At 48.6% G+C, this 22,169-nt stretch overlaps 2 protein-coding genes across 7 annotated transcripts in view; one reads left to right on the forward strand and one right to left on the reverse strand.

Annotated features, from left to right (window-relative positions):
- Positions 1–22,169, forward strand: part of chlsn (cholesin) — a 540,096-nt gene that overhangs the window by 469,428 nt on the left and 48,499 nt on the right. The window contains exon 1 of one of the 4 annotated variants that reach the window (XM_072480991.1): positions 7,715–7,792. The exons of 2 other annotated variants lie outside the window; for them this stretch is intronic. In XM_072480991.1, coding sequence (XP_072337092.1) covers positions 7,730–7,792 — 63 coding nt within the window. In that variant the 5' untranslated portion in view covers positions 7,715–7,729. Of the gene's footprint in view, positions 1–7,714; positions 7,793–20,747; positions 20,853–22,169 lie in introns of those variants that run through there. One more of the 4 variants, XM_072480990.1, reaches the window with a different exon arrangement.
- Positions 1–22,169, reverse strand: part of gpr146 (G protein-coupled receptor 146) — a 125,279-nt gene that overhangs the window by 101,308 nt on the left and 1,802 nt on the right. For 2 of the 3 annotated variants that reach the window (XM_072480983.1, XM_072480982.1), the window contains one exon: positions 314–438. The gene's annotated coding sequence lies outside the window, so the exon portion shown is untranslated. Of the gene's footprint in view, positions 1–158; positions 195–313; positions 439–22,169 lie in introns of those variants that run through there. The other variant, XM_072480985.1, reaches the window with a different exon arrangement.

A 22,169-nucleotide genomic window follows, 5' to 3' on the forward strand; every position in this document is an offset into this window, starting at 1 on the left:
CCACGTCCAGCAGTCAGGTTATTTACATTAACACGATTGAGATGATGTCTGTATTTACGGACGGTCGCATTATCTGCTGACAGTGTGATCAGTGCAGCTCTGTGATTCATCTCAATCACATTGCGATTCATGCCGCTACTTGTTACAAAATTACTCACATTATTCTGCAATCAGCTTCATCATTTCTTTTGAAACTGTAAGAGAAACTGAAATGAAACGGGATTCCTGCTGAAAGAACCCTGAATAATTGATGACACCATTGCATTTCAAATCAGTACAGGTACCTTGGCGCAAGTTTCTATGCTCCACTCACCTCGGCTGTGGCTTGTACGGTGTCGGTACTGACCAATGTGCATATACAGTTTTCAGCGCAGGTTGCCTACTGGCAAGGATTGGCCTGGAGTCTCCAAGGAATGAAGATGAACCTCCTGGTCACAACTGCAAACAAAGCCCAGAGGAAAATCAGAGCAGCATTGAAGCAATTAACTTATTTTTTTTTAATGAGTTGAACACTTACATTCTTATTTATTACAAATATTGGATGGAGATGGTGCAATTGGCAGGAGGTCATGTGATGAAACCTCCAGGGATCATTCCAACCAGAGTTGGCGACCCTCTTTTTGATCAACAGATGCTTCCCAGTAGAACTGTCTGGTCCACATTGGATTGCTGGCAAGTTCCTCTCAGCAGAAGCAGACAAACAAAGCGGGATTCTGAAGTTCATTAATAAATTGGGTCTGTCTCCCGGATTTTTCTGGAGTCAATTTATTCCAAGAGAGGATTCCTCTTAAGTGCTCCAAAGTGAGAAATGGTTGGAATAAATCAATTTCTCGTGGCTGTAAGACAACTTGTGACACCACACTTTTATTTTGTGAAGGAGCTCTCAACAACAGAGCGTTGCGCAAGTTCTAATCATTTTTTTAAAAATGGGTTTATTAAGAATTTTTAACAGAATTTTCAACCATATAAACAAAGCCCCCCGCCCCTGTAACAAAAAGGAAGAAAAAACTTGTATAGCAAGACATAAACATGGCAAATCAATATGATACTGAACTTTGTACATTGGATTCCTCCCATACATATCAGTTTCCCGGATCGTCTATGTTTTTCTTGCTCAGATGCCCCCCCCCCGAAGAACCCCCCTTCCCTATCCCTCGCTCCCCCCCCCCTTGGGAGGCATTGGAATACAAAAAGAAACCTCGGGAGGACCACAATTTTAATCGACTGCACACTGCCCGCTAGCGAGAGTGGCAACATGTCCCACCTTTTAAAGTCCTCCTCCATCTGTTCCACCAGCCGCGTCAAATTAAGTTTGTGCAGTGCCCCCCAGCTCCTAGCTACCTGGATCCCCAAGTATCGAAAGCTCCTTTCCGCCATCCTCAACGGTAGGTCGTCTATCCCTCTTCACTGATCCCCCGGATGCACCACAAAGAGCTCACTCTTTCCCACATTGAGCTTATAGCCCGAGAAGTCCCCAAACTCCCTTAGGATCTGCATGACCTCAACCATCCCCTCCCCTGGATCCGCCACATACAGCAACAGGTCGTCTGCGTACAACGACCCTCGATGCTCCTCTCCCCCTCGGACCACTCCCCCTCCATTTCCCCGACTCCCTTAACGCCATGGCTAAAGGTTCAATTGCTAATACAAACAGCAGGGGGCACCCCTGCCTCGTCCCTCGATGCAGCCGGAAATACTCCGACCTCCACCGGTTCGTGACCACATTCGTAACCGGGGCTCTATATAGGAGCTTAACCCAACCAATAAACCCTCCCCCAAACCCAAACCTCCTCAACACTTCCCAGAGATACTTTCACTCTACTCGGTCAAAGGCCTTCTCCGCGTCCATAGCTGCCACTATCTCCGCCTCTCCCTCCACCGATGGCATCATAATCACATTCAGTAGCCTCCGCACATTGGTATTTAGCTGCCTGCCCTTTACAAATCCCGTCTGGTCCTCGTGAATCACCCCCGGGACACAGTCCTCTATCCTCCTAGCTAACACTTTTGCCAGCAACTTAGCATCTACGTTGAGGAGCGAGATTGGCCTATACGACCCGCATTGCAGTGGGTCCTTATCCCGCTTCAAGATCAAAGTGATCGTCGCCTATGACATTGTCGGGGGCAGAGTCCCCCCTCCCTTGCCTCATTGAGAGTCCTTACCAGCAACGGGGCTAACAGGTCTACATACTTTCTATAGAACTCCACCGGGAACCCATCCGGTCCCGGGGCCTTCCCTGCCTGCATGCTCCCCAGTCCTTTAACCAGCTCCTCCACCTCAATTGGTGCCCCCAAACCAGCCACCTCCTGCTCCTTCACCCTTGGGAACCTCAGCTGGTCCAAGAATTGTCACATCCCCTCTTTTCCCCCTGGGGGCTGGGACCTATACAGCTCCTCGTAGAAGGCCTTGAACGCCTCATTCACTTTCACCGCACTCCGCACCGTAGTTCCCCTTCCATCCTTGACTCCACCTATTTCCCTCTGTGCCATCCTCTTACGGAACTGATGTGCCAGCATCCGGCTCGCCTTCTCCCCATATTCATACATCGCCCCTGTGCCTTCCTCCACTGTGCCTCTGCCTTCCCTGTGGTCAACAGGTCGAACTCCGTCTGGGGACTTTGTCTCTCCCTGAGTAGTCCCTTATCAGGGGCCTCTGCGTATCTCCTGTCCACCCTTAAAATCTCCCCCACTAACCTCTCCCTTTCCCTGCCCTCTCTCTTCTCCCTATGAGCCCTGATGGAGATTAACTCTCCCCTAACCACCGCCTTCAGCGCCTCCCATACTACTCCCACCTGCACCTCCCCGTTGTCGTTGGCCTCCAGATACCTTTTGATGCACTCCCGCACACTTCCTCGTCTGCCAACAGTCCCACATCCAACCGCCACAGTGGGCGTTGGTCCCTCTCCTCCCCCAGCTCTAATTCCACCCAGTGCGGGGCGTGGTCCGAAATGGCTATGGCCGAATACTCCGTCCCCTCCACTTTCGAGATCAATGCCCTGCCCAGAACAAAAAACTCTATCCGGGAGTAGGCCTTATGTACGTGGGAGAAAAAAGAGAATTCTCTGGCCAAAGGCCTGGCCCGTCTCCACGGATCTACTCCCCCCCATCTGATCCATAAACCCCCTGAGCACCTTGGCCGCAGCCATCATCTTTCCGGTCCTGGATCTGGAGCGATCCAGTGCTGGGTCCAACACTGTGTTGAAGTCCCCACCCATTATCAAACTTCCTACCTCCAAGTCCTGAATACGCCCCAACATACATTTCATGAATCCAGCGTTGTCCCACTTCGGGGCGTATACACTTACCAATACCACCCCTGTCCCCTGCAACCTACCAATCACCATCACGTATCGGCCTCCGTTGTCCACCACTATGTTCTTGGCCTCAAACGACACCCGCTTCCCCACCAGTACTGCCACCCCTCTATTCTTTGCATCCAGCCCCGAATGGAACACCTGTTCTACCCATCCCTTTCTTAATCTGACCTGATCTGCCACCTTCAGATGTGTCTCCTGAAGCATGACCACGTCTGCCTTCAGTCCCTTTAAGTGCGCGAACAGTCGAGCCCTCTTAACCGGCCCATTTTGGTCTCTCACGTTCCACGTAATCAGCCGGATTGGGGGGCTACCCCCCCCCGCGGCCGGCTAGCCATCTCCTATTTTAGGCCAGTCCCGTGCCCCCGTCTCCCGCACCCTCCAGTCCCCCAGACGGGGAACCCCCGCCCCGACCACCTCTTCCATTTTCAGTTCCCCCTCGGCCATTGCAGCAGCAACCCTATTCTCACCACCCCCCCCCCCCCCGCTAGATCCAAATCAAGCTCATTTGCCCCCCCCCCCATAATACTTCTGTAAGTCAGCTGACCCTGGCTTCCCCCGCCTTCCCGTTGACCTCTTCCCCCCCCCCCCCTCCCCCGGTGTGGAAAATCCCTCCTCCTCCTTGCGCTCCTCCATCCCCCCCCCCTCCGTAGCATGGGAAAAAGCCCGCGCTTTCCTAAGCCAGCCCCGCCCCCTGTGGCGCAGCTCCTGTTGCAGCCTTATCCTAATTCCCCCATCCCGAGTCTCACCTCCCTCCAGCACCGACGCCCACATTCCTCACTGTCCCCCCTTCAAAAACTCTTCCCCTATCCCCATCCATCGTCCCACCCGTAAAACATTCTTTACCCATATTTACAACCCTGTATACAGTCAACATCTCCCCCACTACCACAGCACCTCAGTTCGAGTCCAATCTTTCCGTTTCGATAAAGGTCCAAGCCTCTTCTGGCGTTTCGAAATAGTGGCGTCGGTCCTGGTACGTGACCCACAGTCGCGCTGGCTGCAGCATTCCGAATCTTACCCTTTTTTTATGCAGCACCGCCTTGGCCCGATTGAAGCCAGCTCTCCTCTTTGCCACCTCCGCGCTCCAGTCCGGGTAGACTCGGATCACCGCATTCTCCCATCTACTCTCCGCTCCTTCTTGGCCCATCTCAGGACACTCTCTCTGTCCGCGAAACGATGGAACCTTGCCACTATCGCCCTTGGCGGCTCGCCAGCCTTGGGTCTCCTCGCCAGGACCCGGTGAGCCCCTTCTAGCTCCAGGGGGCTCGGAGAGGCCACCGCACCCATCAGCGAATGGAGCATCAGCCCCCTCCACTCCTTTGGGGAGACCCAGAATCCGGAGATTCTTCCTCCGCGACCTGTTCTCCAGGACTTCGAATCTCTCGGCCCACCGCTTGTGCAGCGCCTCGTGCGCCTCCATCTTCATCGCCAGGCCCAAGATCTCGTCCTCATTCTCATTAGTTTTAGGCTCTATCGCCTGGGCCTTCTGGGTCTCCTTCAGCCTCTCGATCGCCAACAGCATTGGCGCCAACACCTCCTTTTTAAGCTCCTCCACGCAGCGCCTGGGAAACTCCTGCTGGTCCGGCCCCCATGCTGCTCGATCTCCGCGCTCCGCCATCTTCTTTTCTCCCCCTCGTTTCTGCCGCTGCTCCAAAGCCTCTTTTTTTTGTATCTCCACTTGTAGTCCCCTCCATACACGACAGAAGGGGGACCTTACTTCACCTTCCCACACGGGATTAGATCAAAAAAGTTCCGTTGGGGCTCCTCCGGAGAGCCCAAAAGTCCGTTCTAGCGGGAGCTGCCGAAATGTGCGGCTTAGCTCCGCATCGCCGCAACCGGAAGTCTTCTAATCATTTTATTATTCATGCTCCTAGAATATTACTGTCGGCCCAAAAATACTTTCTTTATCTGCAAGGCGCAGTGTTCGCAGAGCTCAAAGCAGTGTCTCGGGTTCACTCTGCCCCATTACGAATCTGGAAGCAGTGTAGGGGGAGGGTCATGGCTATACCATTGTTTTAAATGTGGCCTGAATGACAATACAGCACTGAAGCACGATATCGAGGCTGTGTTGTCCCAAATGTGGGCTTGAACCCCCCCATGCACCTCCGCAGCCCACCGTCCTCCCCCCACCCCCAGTTAATCCTCAGACCATCAGTCCTGACATGCCCCAGTCATTAGACACCTTTGTATCAATGGATAGAAACATACTTCAAAAATAGAAGCAGGAGGAGGCCCTTCGAGCCTGCTTCACCACTGATCATGATCATGGCTGATCATCAAGTTCAATTCCTTCCCCCATATTCTTTGATCCATTCAGCCCCAAGAGCTATATCTTCTTGAAATTACATCTGTTTTCGCCTCAACTACATTTTGTGCTCGTGAATTCCACAGATTCACCACTCTCTGGGTGAATAAATTTCTCCTCACCTCAGCCCTAAAAGGTTTACCCCTTATCCTCAAACTATGACCCCGCGTTCTGGACTCCCCCACCATCGGGAACATTCTTTCTGAATCTACCTTGTCTAATTCTGTTAGAATTTTATATAAGTTTCTATGAGATCCCCTCTCACTCTTATAAACTTAAGTAAATATGATCCTAACTAATTTAGTCTCTCCTCATGTGACAGTCCCGCCATCCCAGGAAGCAGCCTGGTAAACCTTCGCTGCACTCCCTCCATAGCAATAACTTTTGTCCACAGATAAGAACACCAAAACTGCACACAATACTCTAGGTGTGGCCTCGCCAATGCCCTGTACAATTGTAGTGATGTTTCATCACAAGAGGTTTGGGTTCAAACTGCAGTCCAATGTGAAAATCTCCTGGTTACTGACTGCAAGGGCCCTTTATGAAATTAGTCTGGGTTGTCTCAGTCCAGTTCTCATGGAACCACCGATCCTACTCAAAGGATAATGCCACTCTTGCCCAGGGAAAATACGACAAGCCTAGTGTTGAAAATGGAGACACATCACACAGATGATGCAGAGGTGTTGAGGCTCCATTGTTGGGGTAGAATAGAACAAGCTTTACTTTACGCAACTGGTTGTGCTAGACCTATCCTGAGGGGGCTTAATAGTGCATGCAGCAGAAAAAGTTCAGTTTCCCAGACTAATGCCCCCCCATCTCAATGTGCATTAAAACCTTTGAGAAAAGAACAAAAAGTTGTCAGATCTGGCATACGTTAAGCTTGAAGTCAATCCCCTCTTTAGCCCACACAATGTGTTCCACCCAAGATAATACAGAAATGCATCTAAGTAACCACAATGCAGTGAAAGATCTCAAAATATTTCACTATTTTTGAACTGCGGCCGACAGCGAGATAGTTTGACATTTAAAAATTGAATTATTCAATAAATTGCAGAAGCATCAATGATTTCCCCAAAAAACTGAGGCGGCACGGTGACGCAGTGGTTGGCACTGCTGCCTCATGGCGCCGAGGACCTGGGTTTGCTATGATACTGTCTGTGTGGAATTTGCCCATTCTCCCAGTGTTTGCGTGGGTTTCACCCCCACAACCCAAAGGGTAGATGAATTGGCCACACTAAATTGCCCTTAATTGGGAAAAAAAATTGGGCACTTTAAATTTATTTTTGAAAACTGAATAGCAATTTTCATTAGGAAATTTGTATTGAACAGGAATCAGTTATACCGTGAGGTTACTAACTCTGCTTGGACACATACCTGGAGGTTCCACCATCTTATCTCTCATCCTGAAGTGCCCAATGCCAGTCTAAAAGAACTATCTTTTAAATTTCCAATACCGTTAGAACTAATAGATGAAAAGGTTCAAAAGAAAATTGGAAACAAAAGAATGCACATTTTGAAGGTTCTTCTTCTATTTTGCTTGCAGTTGAGTCCAGGAGATTAATCTCTACTTCCTGAAGGGTTGGTGACCCAAACTGTTGCTGTCCAGGTGGATTGTTTCCTGGTCATCTGCTGTTCTTTTTCACACTAACTTAATTGACTGTTAATGCTTACTTGTAGTAAAAATAAAGATTATTATTAGTTTTATTATTGATATGACCACCAGGGGGCAGGGTGGAGGGAGTGGGATGGTGGGATAGGATGGGGTGTTGCAGGCAAGCAAATTAAATCCCTTCTGGTTTAATGACCCCCTATTTCCAACCGTGACCATTAAACGCCTGACCTCTGAATTATACTTTCCTTAAAGACCCCTGCTCTCAAAACATCTTTACACTTTGATGAATTGGGGTGTAAACCAATGCCTCACAGCATATAAATTTGCAAATGAGCGTTTCCAACTTCCGAATGAAGAAAAGGCCCATACACCGTGATCACCTCAAATGCTGTAAATAGCAGCATCCATTTTGTTCAAGTTCAGGAGCTGGGTGACTTGGCTTTGAGAAATTGGAATGCATGACTGAAGAAAATTCTGCTTTCATAGTTATTTTGAATGGAATTTTCAGAAGCTATTTTGCGTTACCTTACCATATGCAGTTACATAAGGACAGAGAAGGTAAGTCATACTCTAAAGCCAGTTAAAGGAAGGAAGTAGTCTTGGCTGATACACGGTATAGCAAAGCACACTGTGTTTTCTGCACAAGAGTGTGTCTGTTTTCATGAACTCTATGGCACAGTGCAATTAACAGTTGTTTTTACACGCTATAACCCAACTCTTCCCTCTGATTTATTTTTGTAGCCCAGAGTACATTGCTGATGGAATTTTTCCAAGGAAAATATTCCAGCCTATCCTCAGAGACACATTCCATGTGCTGCATTTCGAACCGCTAGCTACATGTGGTGCTTTTTTCCCACATTTGCTTGGTGACAAACTGCACCGGCAAAGAAACAAAACAATCCACTAATTATTGTGAATTTTGTCATAATTAGGCTGTGCCCCCCCCCCCCCCCCTTCTCACCTCATTACACATTGCAGTACGCAGAGCCCGACCATCCGGAGACAGGATTCCTTCACAGCTGCTGGCTGTTCTGCATCACAGTTAGCAGGTGCATTATTCTGTAACGCCACAATCTTAAAATTCTCATCCTTGTTTTTAAATCCCTCCCTGGCCTTGTTCCTACCTCTGTAGCCTGCTCCAGTCCTCTGAGTTATCTGTGCTCCTCCTGTTTTTCTGGCCTCTTGTGCATCCCTGACGTCCATCACTCTGCCATTGGCAGCTGTATCGTCAATGCCTTGGCCCAAAGCAGTGGAATTCCCTCCCTAAATCTCTCAACGTCTTCCCACGCCCCACCCCCCCCCCTTCAAACCTACACTCTTGACCAAGCCTTCGACCACATGTACTGATGGTTCTTTTTTGTGGCCCAATGTCAGGTTTTGTCTGATAATGCTGCTGTGAAGCATCTTTGGGTGTTTTCCCATGTTGAAGAGGCTATACAAATACAAGTTGTTGTTGTACTGCAACAGGACAGCAAACGTTTCCATCTGTCCTCACCCCTTTGTCCTCACTCTGAATGGGCACCTAGCATTCTTCCATTTCAATTCCTAAGCCAAACAGTGAGGTTTCGTAGAATCATAGGGCTGGAATTTACATGCCTCCACTGGCCATGCTTTTGGCAGGGGGCATGGTAAAATAGGGTGTGTGCCCAGCCTACCATCTACCCACCAACCCTGAACTCAACCCCATAGTTGGGCAGGCACCCAAATTGGCAGCTCACCCTGTTTTGTTATGTTTCCTTTGTAACATAAGCGGCTTCCTTGTGTTGCATTTGTCAAGGAAGGTCGAGACGTGTAAATAACTTCAACTCATTTATTTACACTATGTACACTTTTATAACTTGAGTTTGACACTACTGCTAATCCTATTGTAGCTACCTAAACTGACTAACCAGCTGCTGTCTTCCACGTGGTGGGTGTGATAATGAATCAACCCTGTGCCTCTCCTCACTGACTGTCTCCACTGGCCAAAGGGGCTGATCATGTGTGTCGTGTCCTTTATGTATGGGTTGGTGTAATGTGGTCGTGTCACCTCCTTGTGTATCGTGAATGTCCATTGGTCGCCTCCCATCTAACTTATCTATTGGTTGAGTGTGTGTGTGTGTGATGTTTCTGGTGCTCCCTCTAGTGTCTGTCTAGCTTACATGTATTTACAGTGATGCACATCACCACACACCCAACATGTAAATAAACAATTATGGGTCAGTTGAGCTTGTTACCAAGCCAATTGGTCCCAATAATACTCTGCCTAGCCCACAATAAAGTAGGCCTGGGCAGGCGGGTGGGAGTTGGCAACCAGTTTGTTTTTTTAAAGGGCGAAAAGGAAAGGGAGTTTACTAACTGGGGGGAGGGGGGGGGAATGCCCTTTGCATGTTGGGGCAGCCAGCCAAATCTAGCACATTCCCCCCCCCCCCCCCCCAATTTTTCTTTTCTACCACCAAAACCCACCCCCTCCACCCTTCTCCTTAAGTTGGCTAAACCCTCCCTGCCCAGCACCCTGGTGTTACCTCACTCAGGATCCATTGGGCCACCTTCTTGGGCCTAGTTGTAGTCCTGGCAGTGCCCCAACTGAGATCTTGTTGCTGCCAGGACTACTGGAGTTGCTGGACAATAGGATTGGCGAGTGAGGAGTGGACATCCCACTGTCAACCAATTTAGCCTCCCCACTGCGTATTATGGCTGTGAAGCAGACTTGCAAAGAGCGAGTTGGTGAGCCATTCTCCACCCCTATCCTGTCTTAAGTATTTTCACAGTCCATTTGGAGGCCATTCAGCCCATCATACATCTCTGACTCACTGACTTGCTTACACCCATTTACCGGCCCGTTTCCCCAAACGGTTTTCATTTTTCTTTTCTTTCCTCGTATATTTCTCCGTATCCCATGTAAAAGCCATTTCTGAATTTCAGCACCACCACCATAGTTCCGGGTAAGACATTCGATGCTCTAACATGCCAAAGGCAATGGGCGGGATTCTCTGGGTCCCCAGCCGCCCGTTTCTCAGTAGCGCACTGTTCCTGGCAGCAGGCATCTGTTTTCCCAACTCTTGTCAATGGGATTCCCCATTGTAACCACACGACGTCACCAGGAATCCACGGTTGGGGTGTGCTGCCGGCGGGAAAAGTGAATCACAACAGCTGGAGAATTTAGCATAGGGCTAAATCGCTGGCTTTGAAAGCAGACCAGGGCAGGCCAGCAGCATGGTTCAATTCCCGTACCAGCCTCCCCAAACAGGCGCTGGAATGTGGCGACTAGGGGCTTTTCATAGTAACTTCATTTGAAGCCTACTTGTGACAATAAGCGATTTTCATTTCATTTCATTTCATGCCTCCTAACCTCTTATTTTATGTAATTGGTGAAATCTTAAAGATATTGATCCATTGACCAGTGGAAATAGTTTTTTCCTCCTCAATAGAAAGAACTTGCATTTCTGTAGCAACTTTCATGATCTCAGGTGATATCAAAGCACTTTTATAGTCAAGGAAATACTTTTAAATATAGTCACTCGTGTTGAAGCAAGACTCTTTACAATTTTGATGCCCTATTGAATTCCCTCTTAACCTTCTGTAGTGAAAAGAACCCCAGTTTCTGCAGAGTCTCATCATAACTAAAGCCTCTCTTGCCTTTTTAGTTACTGCTGAAATTGTTTACTCCATCAAGCGAAAACGCATTTAAAAGTTGTAGTGTTGGGAAATTCTAAGGGGCTGTTTCATGTTGAGTCTCCTGGATGGATACAGGAACAGAAGTAGGCTATTTAACCCTGCCAGCCTGTTCCACCACTCAACTAGGTCATGGCCCCACTGTGTGTCTTAATTCCATCTCCTCACCTTAGTACCGTACCCCTTAGTACCCCTCCCCAATGTAAATCTCTCAATCTCACTTTTGACATTCTCAATAGCCCTCAGTCTCAGCAGCCTCTTACGGTATTGGGTGAGGGAGGGCGGGGGGGGGGGGGGGGGGCGGGGGGCGGTTGCATGTTAGAGTCATAGAAATCTACAGCTCAGAAAAGGCCCTTCGGCCCATTACATCTGCACCAGTCAAAAACAGCCATCTAAGTATTCTGATCCCAATGTCCTACACTTGGCCCATAGCCGTGGCATCGCAAGTGCACATCTAAATACTTCTCAAATGTTATTGGGGGGGGGGGGGGGTTGGCTCTTCTAGAATTCCATATCCTTTGTTTTGAAGACGGATTCCTGACATCGATTCTAAATGGCCTGGCTCCAAATTGAAGATATGTCCACTTGTTCTGGACTCCCATCAGAGGAAATTGGGAAGATAGAGAGAAGCTATCAACTCATTTAATCTTCTTAAATACTTCAATTAAATCATCCCTTAATCTTCATTATTTAAGGCAATACAATCCGAGTCTGTGCAACCTGTCCTCTTACCCCAGGGGGGTTCTGGGCGCAGATTTGTGCAGCAAGACTCCACACACAAAGTGAAATCCAATGTTTCCAGCTGCAAGCTTTAGTGAAGGTTTTAGCTTTCAATGGTTCAGTAGCTGGACTAGTAAACCATCATGATTTTTATAAATGAATAAATATTGGTATTGACAGTTCTGATATAAAAATGTGTCAAGTACACGTTTTGGATAACATAAATTATGCGCACTGAAAGAATTCTTCTGACCAGGCAGTGGTATGTTTACTGAGTTATGTTGGTGGGTCTATGTCTCTGGGTAGCAAAGCTGACCAGGTTTCCATGGTAACCTGATCCATGAGTATGACTGGAATCCGTGACTTATGGCTCGTGAGGCAAGAGTGACTACTACTTAGCTGCTACAGCAATATGGAATCCTCCCAAGTCCCCTGCAATTGGAGGCACCCCCCTCCCTCCTTCGGGTCTCCTGTGATCAGCAGCCCTCTTTCAGGGTTCCCCAAGATCAGTTCTGCTCCCCCACCATGCCCAACCGTCCAGGTCTGCCACGATCAGGAGTCCCCACCACTTCCCTCCCCCACTTCCGTGTCCACTGCAATCGGGGTCCATCCCATCCCTGGGTCCCCTGTGATCGGGCACTTGCCTGGGTTCTGCTGCGTTTGGGAGCCTCCTCCACCCCTCTTTAGCCCCAGATCTGCCAGAATCAGATTAGCCACCACACCACACCATTCCCCCTCATCCTGCACTCCCTCCAATCCAGGACTGTCAGAATTGCCACCATCTGCTCTCTTCCCCCCCCCCCCCCCCCCCCAAGGTGTGGCCAGTTGCAGTGCCTTATATAACATGTACTAATACCTGTGATTCTTTGCACATTTCCATCTCTCAGTTTTACCCAGTGACTGGCAGGGAGGGAAATCCTTTCCATGGGATTAACGGAGGCACCCTTCACATCCTTGGCATGTCTCAAAGCACTTCACAGCCAACAAAGCAATGTGGCAAACGGCAGCTAATTCGTGCCCAGCCATGTCCCACAAAGTGATCATGAGCAGATGTTCAATGTCGACTGTCACTTGGTGAGAGATAAGTATTGATCAGGACACCAGGGGTAACACTCCTACTCTTCAAATAGGACCATGGGATCTTGTGTCCATCCTGAGAGGGCAGACTTTACCTCAGTTCAGTGGCTTTTCCAGAAGATGGAATCTGCAACAGTGCAGCACTCCCTCCTACTGCACTCGGAGCATCAGCGTGAGTTATGTGCTCGACTCTCAGGAACCAGACTTGAACTCCTGGCCCTCTGCCAGTGAGGGAAGACTCTCGAGTCATTGAGACCCGGTGAACAGGTTGAAAGGGCTAACTTTGTCTCGCTTAGAGCTGCGAAGAGGTGGGAGCAGGTTGCTGTGCTCTTTGCTTTAACCGGGAATGCCACACTGCTCAGGCTGCATGATCCAGGGCTTAAATTAATATTTTTCTCTACAAATTACAACCTCTATGTTCAGGCTTAATTATGCATAAGGCTTGAAATGGGTTGAACAAGAAATATTGTTGATTCAGCTTTGTGAAGAAAAACACCTCTTTATATGCCCTTTGTTGACTCAGCGACTTTAATAACATGGCACGCATTCACATCTGTGCTGCCTTCTCTTTTTGTGTGTAATGCACTCTGTTGATCCAGCGGAATCTGACTGTTACAAATATTGTCTCAAAAGCAAAATACTTAACCCATACTGCCTCTGCAACAAATGCTGCATCAACGGGCCAAATGCTTCAAGCATGGGGTGGGAGTGTCACAGGTTTATGTCACCGAGCAACCAGCATCACTAAGAAAGGTGGGGGTCAGAGTCATAAAGATTTACAGGACGGGAAAGAACCCTTCGGCCCATCCGTGTCTGCGCCGCCCATCAAGCACCAATCTGCTCGAATCCTACTTTCCAGCACTTGGCCCATAGCCTTGTCTGCTCTGGCATTTCATGTGCTCGTCTAGATACTTCCCAAATGATGTGAGGGTTCCCGCCGCCACCATCCTTTCAGGCAGTGAGTTCCAGAGTCCATCCACCTTCTGAGTGAAAAGATTTTTCCTCACGTCCCCCTTAAATCTCCTGCCCCTCACCTTAAATCTCCTGCCCCTCACCTTAAATGTCCTGCCCCTCACCTTAAATCTCCTGCCCCTCACTTTAAATCTATGCCCCCCTGGTTATTGACCCCTCCGTTAATCTCTGCCCCTCATAATTTTGTACACCTCAATCAGGTTCCCCCTCAGCCTTCTCTGCTCCAAAGAAAATAACCCCAGCCTATCCTGCCTCTCTTGATAGCTGAAATGATCCATCCTGGTAAATCCTCAACCGTGATTTCCCACCTACAGTTGTTGACAGGGCTCTCAACAGTGTGCGGTAGATCTCCTGCGCCACTACCCTCGCCCCTTCTCCTCCCTCACAGCACAAGTATAGAGTGCCCCTCGTTCTCACATTTCATCCCACCACCCTCCGTATGCAAAGCATAATCCTCCGCCATTTTCCCCAACTCCAGCGTGATGCCACCACCAAACACATCTTCCCTTCATTCCCTCTGCCAGCATTCCGCAGAGACCGTTCCCTCCGAGATAATCTAGTCCACTCCTCCAGCATACCCAGTACCTCTCCCATCACCCATGGCACCTTTCCATGCAACCGCAGAAGGTGTAACACCTGCCCCTTTACCTCTTCCATGCTTAACATCCCAGACCCCAAACACTCATTCCAGGTTAAGTAGAGTTTCACTTGTATCTCTTCCAATTTGGTCTACTGCATTCGCTGCTCCCAATGTGGTCTCCTCTATACCGGAGAGACCAAACACAGACTGGGTGATCGCTTTGCTGAGCATCTTCGGTCTGTGCGCATTCAGGAGCCTGACCTTTCCGTTGCTTGCCATTTTAACAAAAGACCCTGATCCCATGCCCACATGTCTGTTCTTGGCCTGCTGCAATGTTCCAGTGAAGCTCAACTCAAACTGAAGAAACAGCATCTCATCTTCCGGTTAGGCACGCTACAGCCTTCCGGTCTCAACAGCGAATTCAACAACTTCAGATGATCAGCTCTACCCCACCTCGACCCATTTGTTTTCATCCCACTTAATTTTAACTGTCCTTTACCATTTCTTTCCTTCTTAATATATATTTAACCCCCCCCCCCACCAATCTTATCCATCTTTCCTTAACCTGTCTCCTCTTTGCTTCCCCCTTCCCCTCCCCCCACATCTACAGTTCATCCTCTGATGTTAGTTTCCCTGCTGTTTGACCTTTCACACCTTTTGTTCTCTCTGGGGACTGCCATTCGCACTCTTTCCCCTTGGTTTCTGTGGCCATTAGCACCCGGTTTCCCTTGGTTTCTGTGGCTATGACTCATCTTTCATTCTCACTCCACAGTATAAATATTTCCCACTTTCTCTGTCTGTTAGCTTTGATAAAGAGTCTTTGGACTCGAAACGTTAGCTCTTTTCTCTCCCTACAGATGCTGCCAGACCTGCTGAGATTTTCCAGCATTTTCTCTTTTGTTTCAGATTCCAGCATCCGCAGTAATTTGCTTTTATGCTTTCATCTTGGTGAATCTCCTCTGGACCCTTTAGCCGAACGGGCATTTTACACAGCCCCATAATAAACTCGCTGCTCTTAGATTGTATACCCTGACTAATAAAAGCAAGTATCGCATATACCATTCTAACGACCTTATCTACCAGTCCTGTTGACTTCAGATTCTATTGACATTCTCCCATGGTCTCTCTGATCCTCAGTACTTCCTAATGTTGTTGGGGGAGGGGTATCAGGGGAAGACAGAAAATCGAATCGTTCACGCTAACAGATAAAATTGTTCACTTTTCTTTTTAAAATTTACTCCTTCACTTGCCGAACTTTCAAATGTTTCAAAAAATGCCACAGAAAAATCACCCCTCCATTGTAGCCACTACCCCATCCCTCCATTTTCCTTCCCTCTTCTTCTCTCCCTTTACTCAACCTATCTTGTCCCGCTGACTTCCCTCAACCCACCCTCCACTCATCTCTCTCCACACCCTCCCTCACCCCGCCGCTGTCTCCCTCACCCCTCTGCTCTCTCCCTCACCCCTCCCCTCTCTCCCATACCCCTCCGCTGTCTCCCTCACCTCTCCGCTGTCTCCCTCATCCCACCGCTCTCTCCCTCACCCCTCCGCTGTCTCCCTCACCCCTCCGCTGTCTCCCTCACCCCTCCACCCTCTCCCTCACCCCTCCGCTGTCTCCCTCACCCCTCCGCCCTCTCCCTCACCCCTCCGCTCCCCCCTCACCCCTCCGCTGTCTCCCTCACCCCTCCGCCCTCTCCCTCGCCCCCTCCGCTCTCGCCCTCACTCCTCAGCTCTCTCCCTCACCCCTCCGCTGTCTCCCTCACCCCTCCGCCCTCTCCCTCACCCCTCCGCTCCCCCCTCACCCCTCCGCTGTCTCCCTCACCCCTCCGCCCTCTCCCTCGCCCCCTCCGCTCTCGCCCTCACTCCTCTGCTCTCTCCCTCACCCCTCTGCTCTCTCCCTCACCCCTCCGCTCTCTCCCTCACCCCTCCGCCCTCATCCCTCCACCCTCATCCCCCCGCCCTCCCCTCATCCCTCCGGCCTCTGCCCTCGTTCCTCCGCACACCCTGTCCCATCACACTGCCCAGAACTCCGCTCTTGCTCCATCCCTCCACTTTCCCTCCCTGTCCCGTCGCTCTCCCTCCCCATCCCTCTGCCCTCCCCGTCCCTCTGCTCCCCGTCCCTCTGCTCCCCGTCCCTCTGCCCTCCCCGTCCCTCTGCCCTCCCCGTCCCTCTGCTCCCCGTCCCTCTGGCCTTCCTGTCCCTCTGCCGACCACGTCCCTCTGCCCTCCCCGTCCCTCTGCTCCCCGTCCCTCTGGCCTTCCTGTCCCTCTGCCGACCACGTCCCTCTGCCCTCCCCGTCCCTCTGCCTCTCCCCTTCTCCCATTTCAGATGAGCTCAGTGGATAATGGCAGTGGTCACATGGAAGGTTGTCCCTCTGCTGAATCGGCAATCCAACCCATTCACCCCCACTCACCATGAACTTCAGAGTGGGAGTTCAGGCAGTTTCTCTGTGAATGGGTGTGGGCGTCAGGCACACCACACATTAATGTCAGAAGGCACATTCCTCTTTAATACTTTGAACCAAGTTGGTTGCAAAACAAAAGTGCCCCTGAGCAATTCTGTTTCAGATATTCTGAGCAGATACGAGTTTCTTATTTATGTTAGTGCAGAGGGGCCTCGCCTCACTTGCTTTTCAGCCTTGTTTGGTTCCTGGTAGCAGATAGGTTTTTAGTTGTCGAGAGGTAGTATTGGAGGTCACACAGCGCAGCAGTTAAAGCAAGATCCTCACTGGAAGCCAAAGGATTACAGTGAACAGAATTCTCTGAGTGGCCCAGTAGATTCCTGAGTTATGCTTTGTGAATAGCCTATTGTTCCCTTGATGCACAAATAATGTACAGTTTATACAACTCGTAAAAAAACTTGCATTTCTGCAGCACCTTCCATAAGCTGGCGATGGCCGAAGGTGCTGAACAGCCAGTAAAGTACTGCTGAAGTAACCACAGTTGTAATGTGAGGAAGATTGCAGACACTCTGCCCACAGCAAACTCCCACAAGTAGCACTGTGCTCACCAGCAGATAATCTGTTTCTGGTGATGTTGGTTGAGAGATGTATATTGGTCAACACGTCTGGCTCCCCTCCTCTTCAAGATAATGTCACGGGACCGTTTACATATATCTGAGAGAGAAGCCGAATATGTAACATGTTTTGTTCCTGTGAAACATCGATGGCCGACGTATCATCCACCATATCGGGTTTTTAAAGAATTTAGAATACCCAGTTCATTTTTTTTTCCAATTAAGGGACAATTTAGCGTGACCAATCTACCTATCCTGCACATCTTTGGGTTGTGGGGGCGAAACCCACGCAAACACGGGGAAATGTGCAAACTCCACACGGACAGTGGCCCAGAGCCGGGATCGAACCTGGGACCTCGGCGCCATGAGGCAGCAGTGCTAACCACTGCGCCACCGTTTTTATTTAAATAAAATTCACTTCCGTTTGCTCTTCCAAGGCTGGCACTGTGTGTGTGCCTGAACCACATGCACTGCAGTGGCTCAGGAAGGCAGCTCACCACCACAATCTAAAGGGAAATTAAGGTTGGGTACTAAATGCTGGTCTAGCCAGCAACACCCACACGCCATGAGTGAATTATTTTTTTTTAAATCACAAAACAGAGTGTTGTCCAAGATTAACTCTCAGCGCACCGCGTGTTGGGATGAGGATCTTCATACCTATGGTGAGCTCTGCAGTTCACATATCCCGTACTGGGCAGCTGCAGCCGAGGAAGCCTGGCACTTCCGCACAGGAACCAGCAACAATAACTTGTCGTTGATGTAGTAAAACATGCCAAGGAGCTTCACACGAGCATTAACAACCAAACCTCGACATTGAGCCACAAATGGGGGCATTGGGGCAGGTAACCAAAACCTTGATCAAAAAAGTTTTTTTTAAAAAAGACGCGTTAAGAGGGGGAAGAGAGATGGAGAATTTAGAGAGGAAATACCAGAGCTTAAGAACCGAGGTCGGAGAAATGGCTGCCTAAAGTGGGGCAAAGAATATCGGGGATGTCAGAATGTGAAGGAGCAAACAGACCTTGCAGGGTGTAGGATTGGAGGAAGTCACAGAGATAGGGAGAGGGTGAGGCATGGGTGGGATTTAAAAATGAGGGGCACAATCCAATGGCCACGTTGTGCCCAAAAAGCAGCTCGCGTATTGTCGCATGGCCGATAAAAGCCTGGGGACCCAGCACCAGGATCTATCTGGCTCGTGAGGTGCCCATGTGGCACTGCCAGGTGACACTGCCAGGGTGCCAAGCCGGCATTTTTGCACACGGGATTGGACTAGGGATGCGCTGTGGTAGCGGTGGAGTGCGGGGGTGGGGCCCTTCCATAGTGCATTCAGGCTCGGAGGAGGGTTCAGGGATCGCTTTAGGGGCATCGGAGATTGGGACGTCATTTAAAAATGGTGTCCCGATCTCTCGCTACAATGGGGAGTTCCGGTGAGCAGAGCTCCCCAGTGTACAAAACGGGGCTATGTGCGGCCTCAACCACGCATTCCCCATTCAGGCACCTTATGCAACACGAGTCTCGTTGTATAGCCATGTGTCTCTCAGCACTGCGAAAGCCCAAGGTTGCAACAGGTGCTAGAGAAATTTAAATCCTCAAGATAAGTTTCTCTGTAATTGTGAAGTCAATGTGAAGAATGAGATGCAGATATATAGGACAAAAGTATGTTTGCAAAAGTTGCCTTTAGATTCATTGCAGTGATCAGCGGGAGTTCTGAAAACATTTCCTGTAGGCTCTAGTGGTGGTCAGCAGTTAAAAGCGTCTGCTATATTCTGACTTTTACTGCTTAGATACTAGCGCACAGGCTTAAAACTTGTTCCGTCTCTGTGATGGGGAGTAGCTTAGAGGAATTCACAGAGGTTTTAAAATTAATTGTACGGGACCAAATTTATTGACTGCACCAGCTGCGATAGTTATTTCTGATTCTAAAGCCAGTGCCCCTTTCAGATTTCCAATCCGAGCTTCTATAGTGTTAATGTTTTATGTAGTGGTCAAACAGCCAAAAGGATAGACATCCAGATGTCCTTACCATGTTTTGTGAAAAGGCGTAGTGGTCCAGTGGTTTATGTCACAGCACTAGTAAGCCAGAGGGCATGAATTCAACCCCAACATGGCAAATGCCGAGATTGAATGAATTAAATAAAGTAAATTGCACTCTCTAAATAAAAGCAAATGTACAAAATCCTCATCTGGCTCACAGTCTGACCTCTTCCTGATTCTAGACCTCTCCAGGATTGTCCTGGAGCTTCTTGGAGATAAGGATTAATCTCCTGGACACTGCTGCCAGCAGCTCGAGAAAAAAATCAACAAGGCATTTTCCCCCCATTTTCTTTTAACATTTTTTCGACAGCTAGGCATCAAAACAAAATGGTGATGGGGGGATAAAAAGGGCTATTTGATTCAGTTGGGTAGTTGCAAGATGGAGGTCATGTGAGGAAATCTCCAAGAATATGTCAAACAAGAATTGGTAATGTTGTTAACTCTTAATGTCCTCTATTAATAGCCAGGCAAGCTCTTCAATAGTCTAAAACCAATGCTTGAAGAAGCTCATTACTATCTCGGACTAACTAGGTTGGCACAGTGCTTAGCACTGCTGCCTCACAGCGTCAGGGACCCGGGTTTGATTCTGATCTTGGGTGACTGTATGGAGTTTACATGTTCTCCTAGTCTCTGCGTGAGTTTCCTCCAATTTCCGCCCACAGTCCAAAGATGTGCAGGTTAGGTGGATTGGCCGTGATAAATTGCCCCTTAGTGTCAGATGCAGGTTAGGGGCACTGGCTTTAGAATCAGTGTAAAACAGATCCAGCACTATAGAATCTCGGATTGGAAATCTGAAAGGGGCACTGGCTTTAGAATCAGAAATAACTATCGCAGCTGGTGCAGTCAATAAATTTGGTCCCGTACAATTAATTTTAAAACCTCTGTGAATTCCTCTAAGCTACTCCCCATCACCCAAAGATGCAGGTTAGGTGTGGTTAGGGGGATAGGGCAGGGGGAGTGGACCACAGTAGGGTGCTCTCTCGGAGGGTCGGTGCAGACCTGATGGGCCGAATGGCCTCCTTCTGTCTGTAGGGATTCTAGGGAGGGTCACCGACTAAATTCCTTTCTCACTGCATGGGATTCCAAAGTTTCCGCCAGCTTTGAGGGAAATAGCAATATTTAATTAGGATCACTAGTTAAATCTATTTCTTTTTCAACTTAAAGCTTTAAGAGTTTATTTGCATTTTGGCGCTCATTCCCCAATTCCATTCATTTTTCAATAGAAAATCAGAAGCGGATGGTTAAAAATTGATTTATTAACTGTGCTCGTGTCAGAGCTTCAGTGCTACCTACCCCATGGCATTCCAGCTTCATTCGCTGATTCCAAGGGGAATTCAGCAGTTGCTCTGGCACACCATTCAGTGGAAGCTGGAGCCCATGTCCATAGCTGTTACTCAGGTGTACAGGTATACTTCCCAGAAGTTGGCCCAGATTTTGCTGCCAAAGTACTGCCAAGCCTAACAGTGCTCACTTTATTAATGTGTAAATCATCCAGCAGTTCACAGCAAAGAAGAGAATGTCCATGCATTGTAAATCACCACAAGTTGCTGGATGATTTAATTAGCCTTGTGAGTACGGGGGCTCACCCTCAAACTTCTGTCAAGTTTTCTGAAATTGCCGCAGTTGTGAATCGATTTCCCTTTGAACCTGCCGCAGAAAGTTAGGGCTGGCAGCTAGCTGCATAAGGATCTTTTTAATGAAGAGGTGCATGTTCCTGCAATGCCACTCAACCTCCTGAAACAAATGCAGCCACTGGAACTGATACAGACCCTGTATGTAAAACAGATCCAGGAACTGGATCAGCACGCCACTTCAAACATGTCTGGTTTTCGGACAATTACAGTTTTCGGTCAGCTGTATTTTGGGTGTTGCACCTGTACATTTTACAACCAATCCATACTTGATACTTTGCTAATACCTGACATTTACCCAGAAAGGGGACATAGGACATTGGAACAGGAGGAGGCCATTCAGCCCCTTGAGCTTGTTCTGCCATTTAATGAGATCATGGCTGACCTGTGACCTAACTCCATATACCTGCCGTTGGCCCATATCCCTCAATATCTTTGCTTAAAAAAATTTTTTTTAGAGTATCCAATTATTATTTTTTTCCAATTTAAGGGGCAATTTAGTGTGGTCAATCCACCTAACCTGCACATCTTTGGGTTGTGGGGGTGAAACCCACGCAGACATGGGGAGAATGTGCAAACTCCACACGGACAGTGACCCAGGGCCGGGATTCGAACCCGGGTGCTCAGCGCCGTAGTCCCAGTGCTAACCACTGTGCCACTGTGCTCCCCTCAATATCTTTGCTTGACAAAAATCTGTCTCATATTTGAAATTAACAACTGATCTAGCTTCTACTGCTGTTTGTGGAAGAGAGTTCCAAACCTCTCCCACCCGTTGAGTATAGAAGTGTTTCCTGACACCTCGCCCGAATGGTCTGGCCCTAATTTTTAGACTATGCCCCCTAGTTTTAGAATCTCCAACCATTGGAAATAGTTTATCTTTATTTATCCTGTCGTTCCCTGTTAATAACTTGAATACTTTGATCAGATCACCCCATAATCTTCTAAATTCTTGTGAAAACAAGTCTAATTTGAGTGATCTCTCCTTGTAACTTAATCCCTGTAAATCCAGGTATCATTTTTGTAAACCTACGGTGCACTCCCTCCAAGGCTAAAATATCGTTCCTAAGGCGTGGTGCTCAGAACTGCTCACAGTACTCCAAATAGGGAACACTTTAAATTCCTGCAGATATTAAGCAATGTTATGAGATTTTTTAAAATGTTAATACTTTTTGATTCTTTTCTTTCTTTTAATCCAATCTTTCTTTTCCTCTTTCCTTTTCTGGACCTCGTTTGACTCTAATTCACCCTAGTTCC

Source organism: Scyliorhinus torazame, chromosome 17 (genome assembly GCF_047496885.1).
Source record: "Scyliorhinus torazame isolate Kashiwa2021f chromosome 17, sScyTor2.1, whole genome shotgun sequence".
Taxonomy (NCBI): domain Eukaryota; kingdom Metazoa; phylum Chordata; class Chondrichthyes; order Carcharhiniformes; family Scyliorhinidae; genus Scyliorhinus; species Scyliorhinus torazame.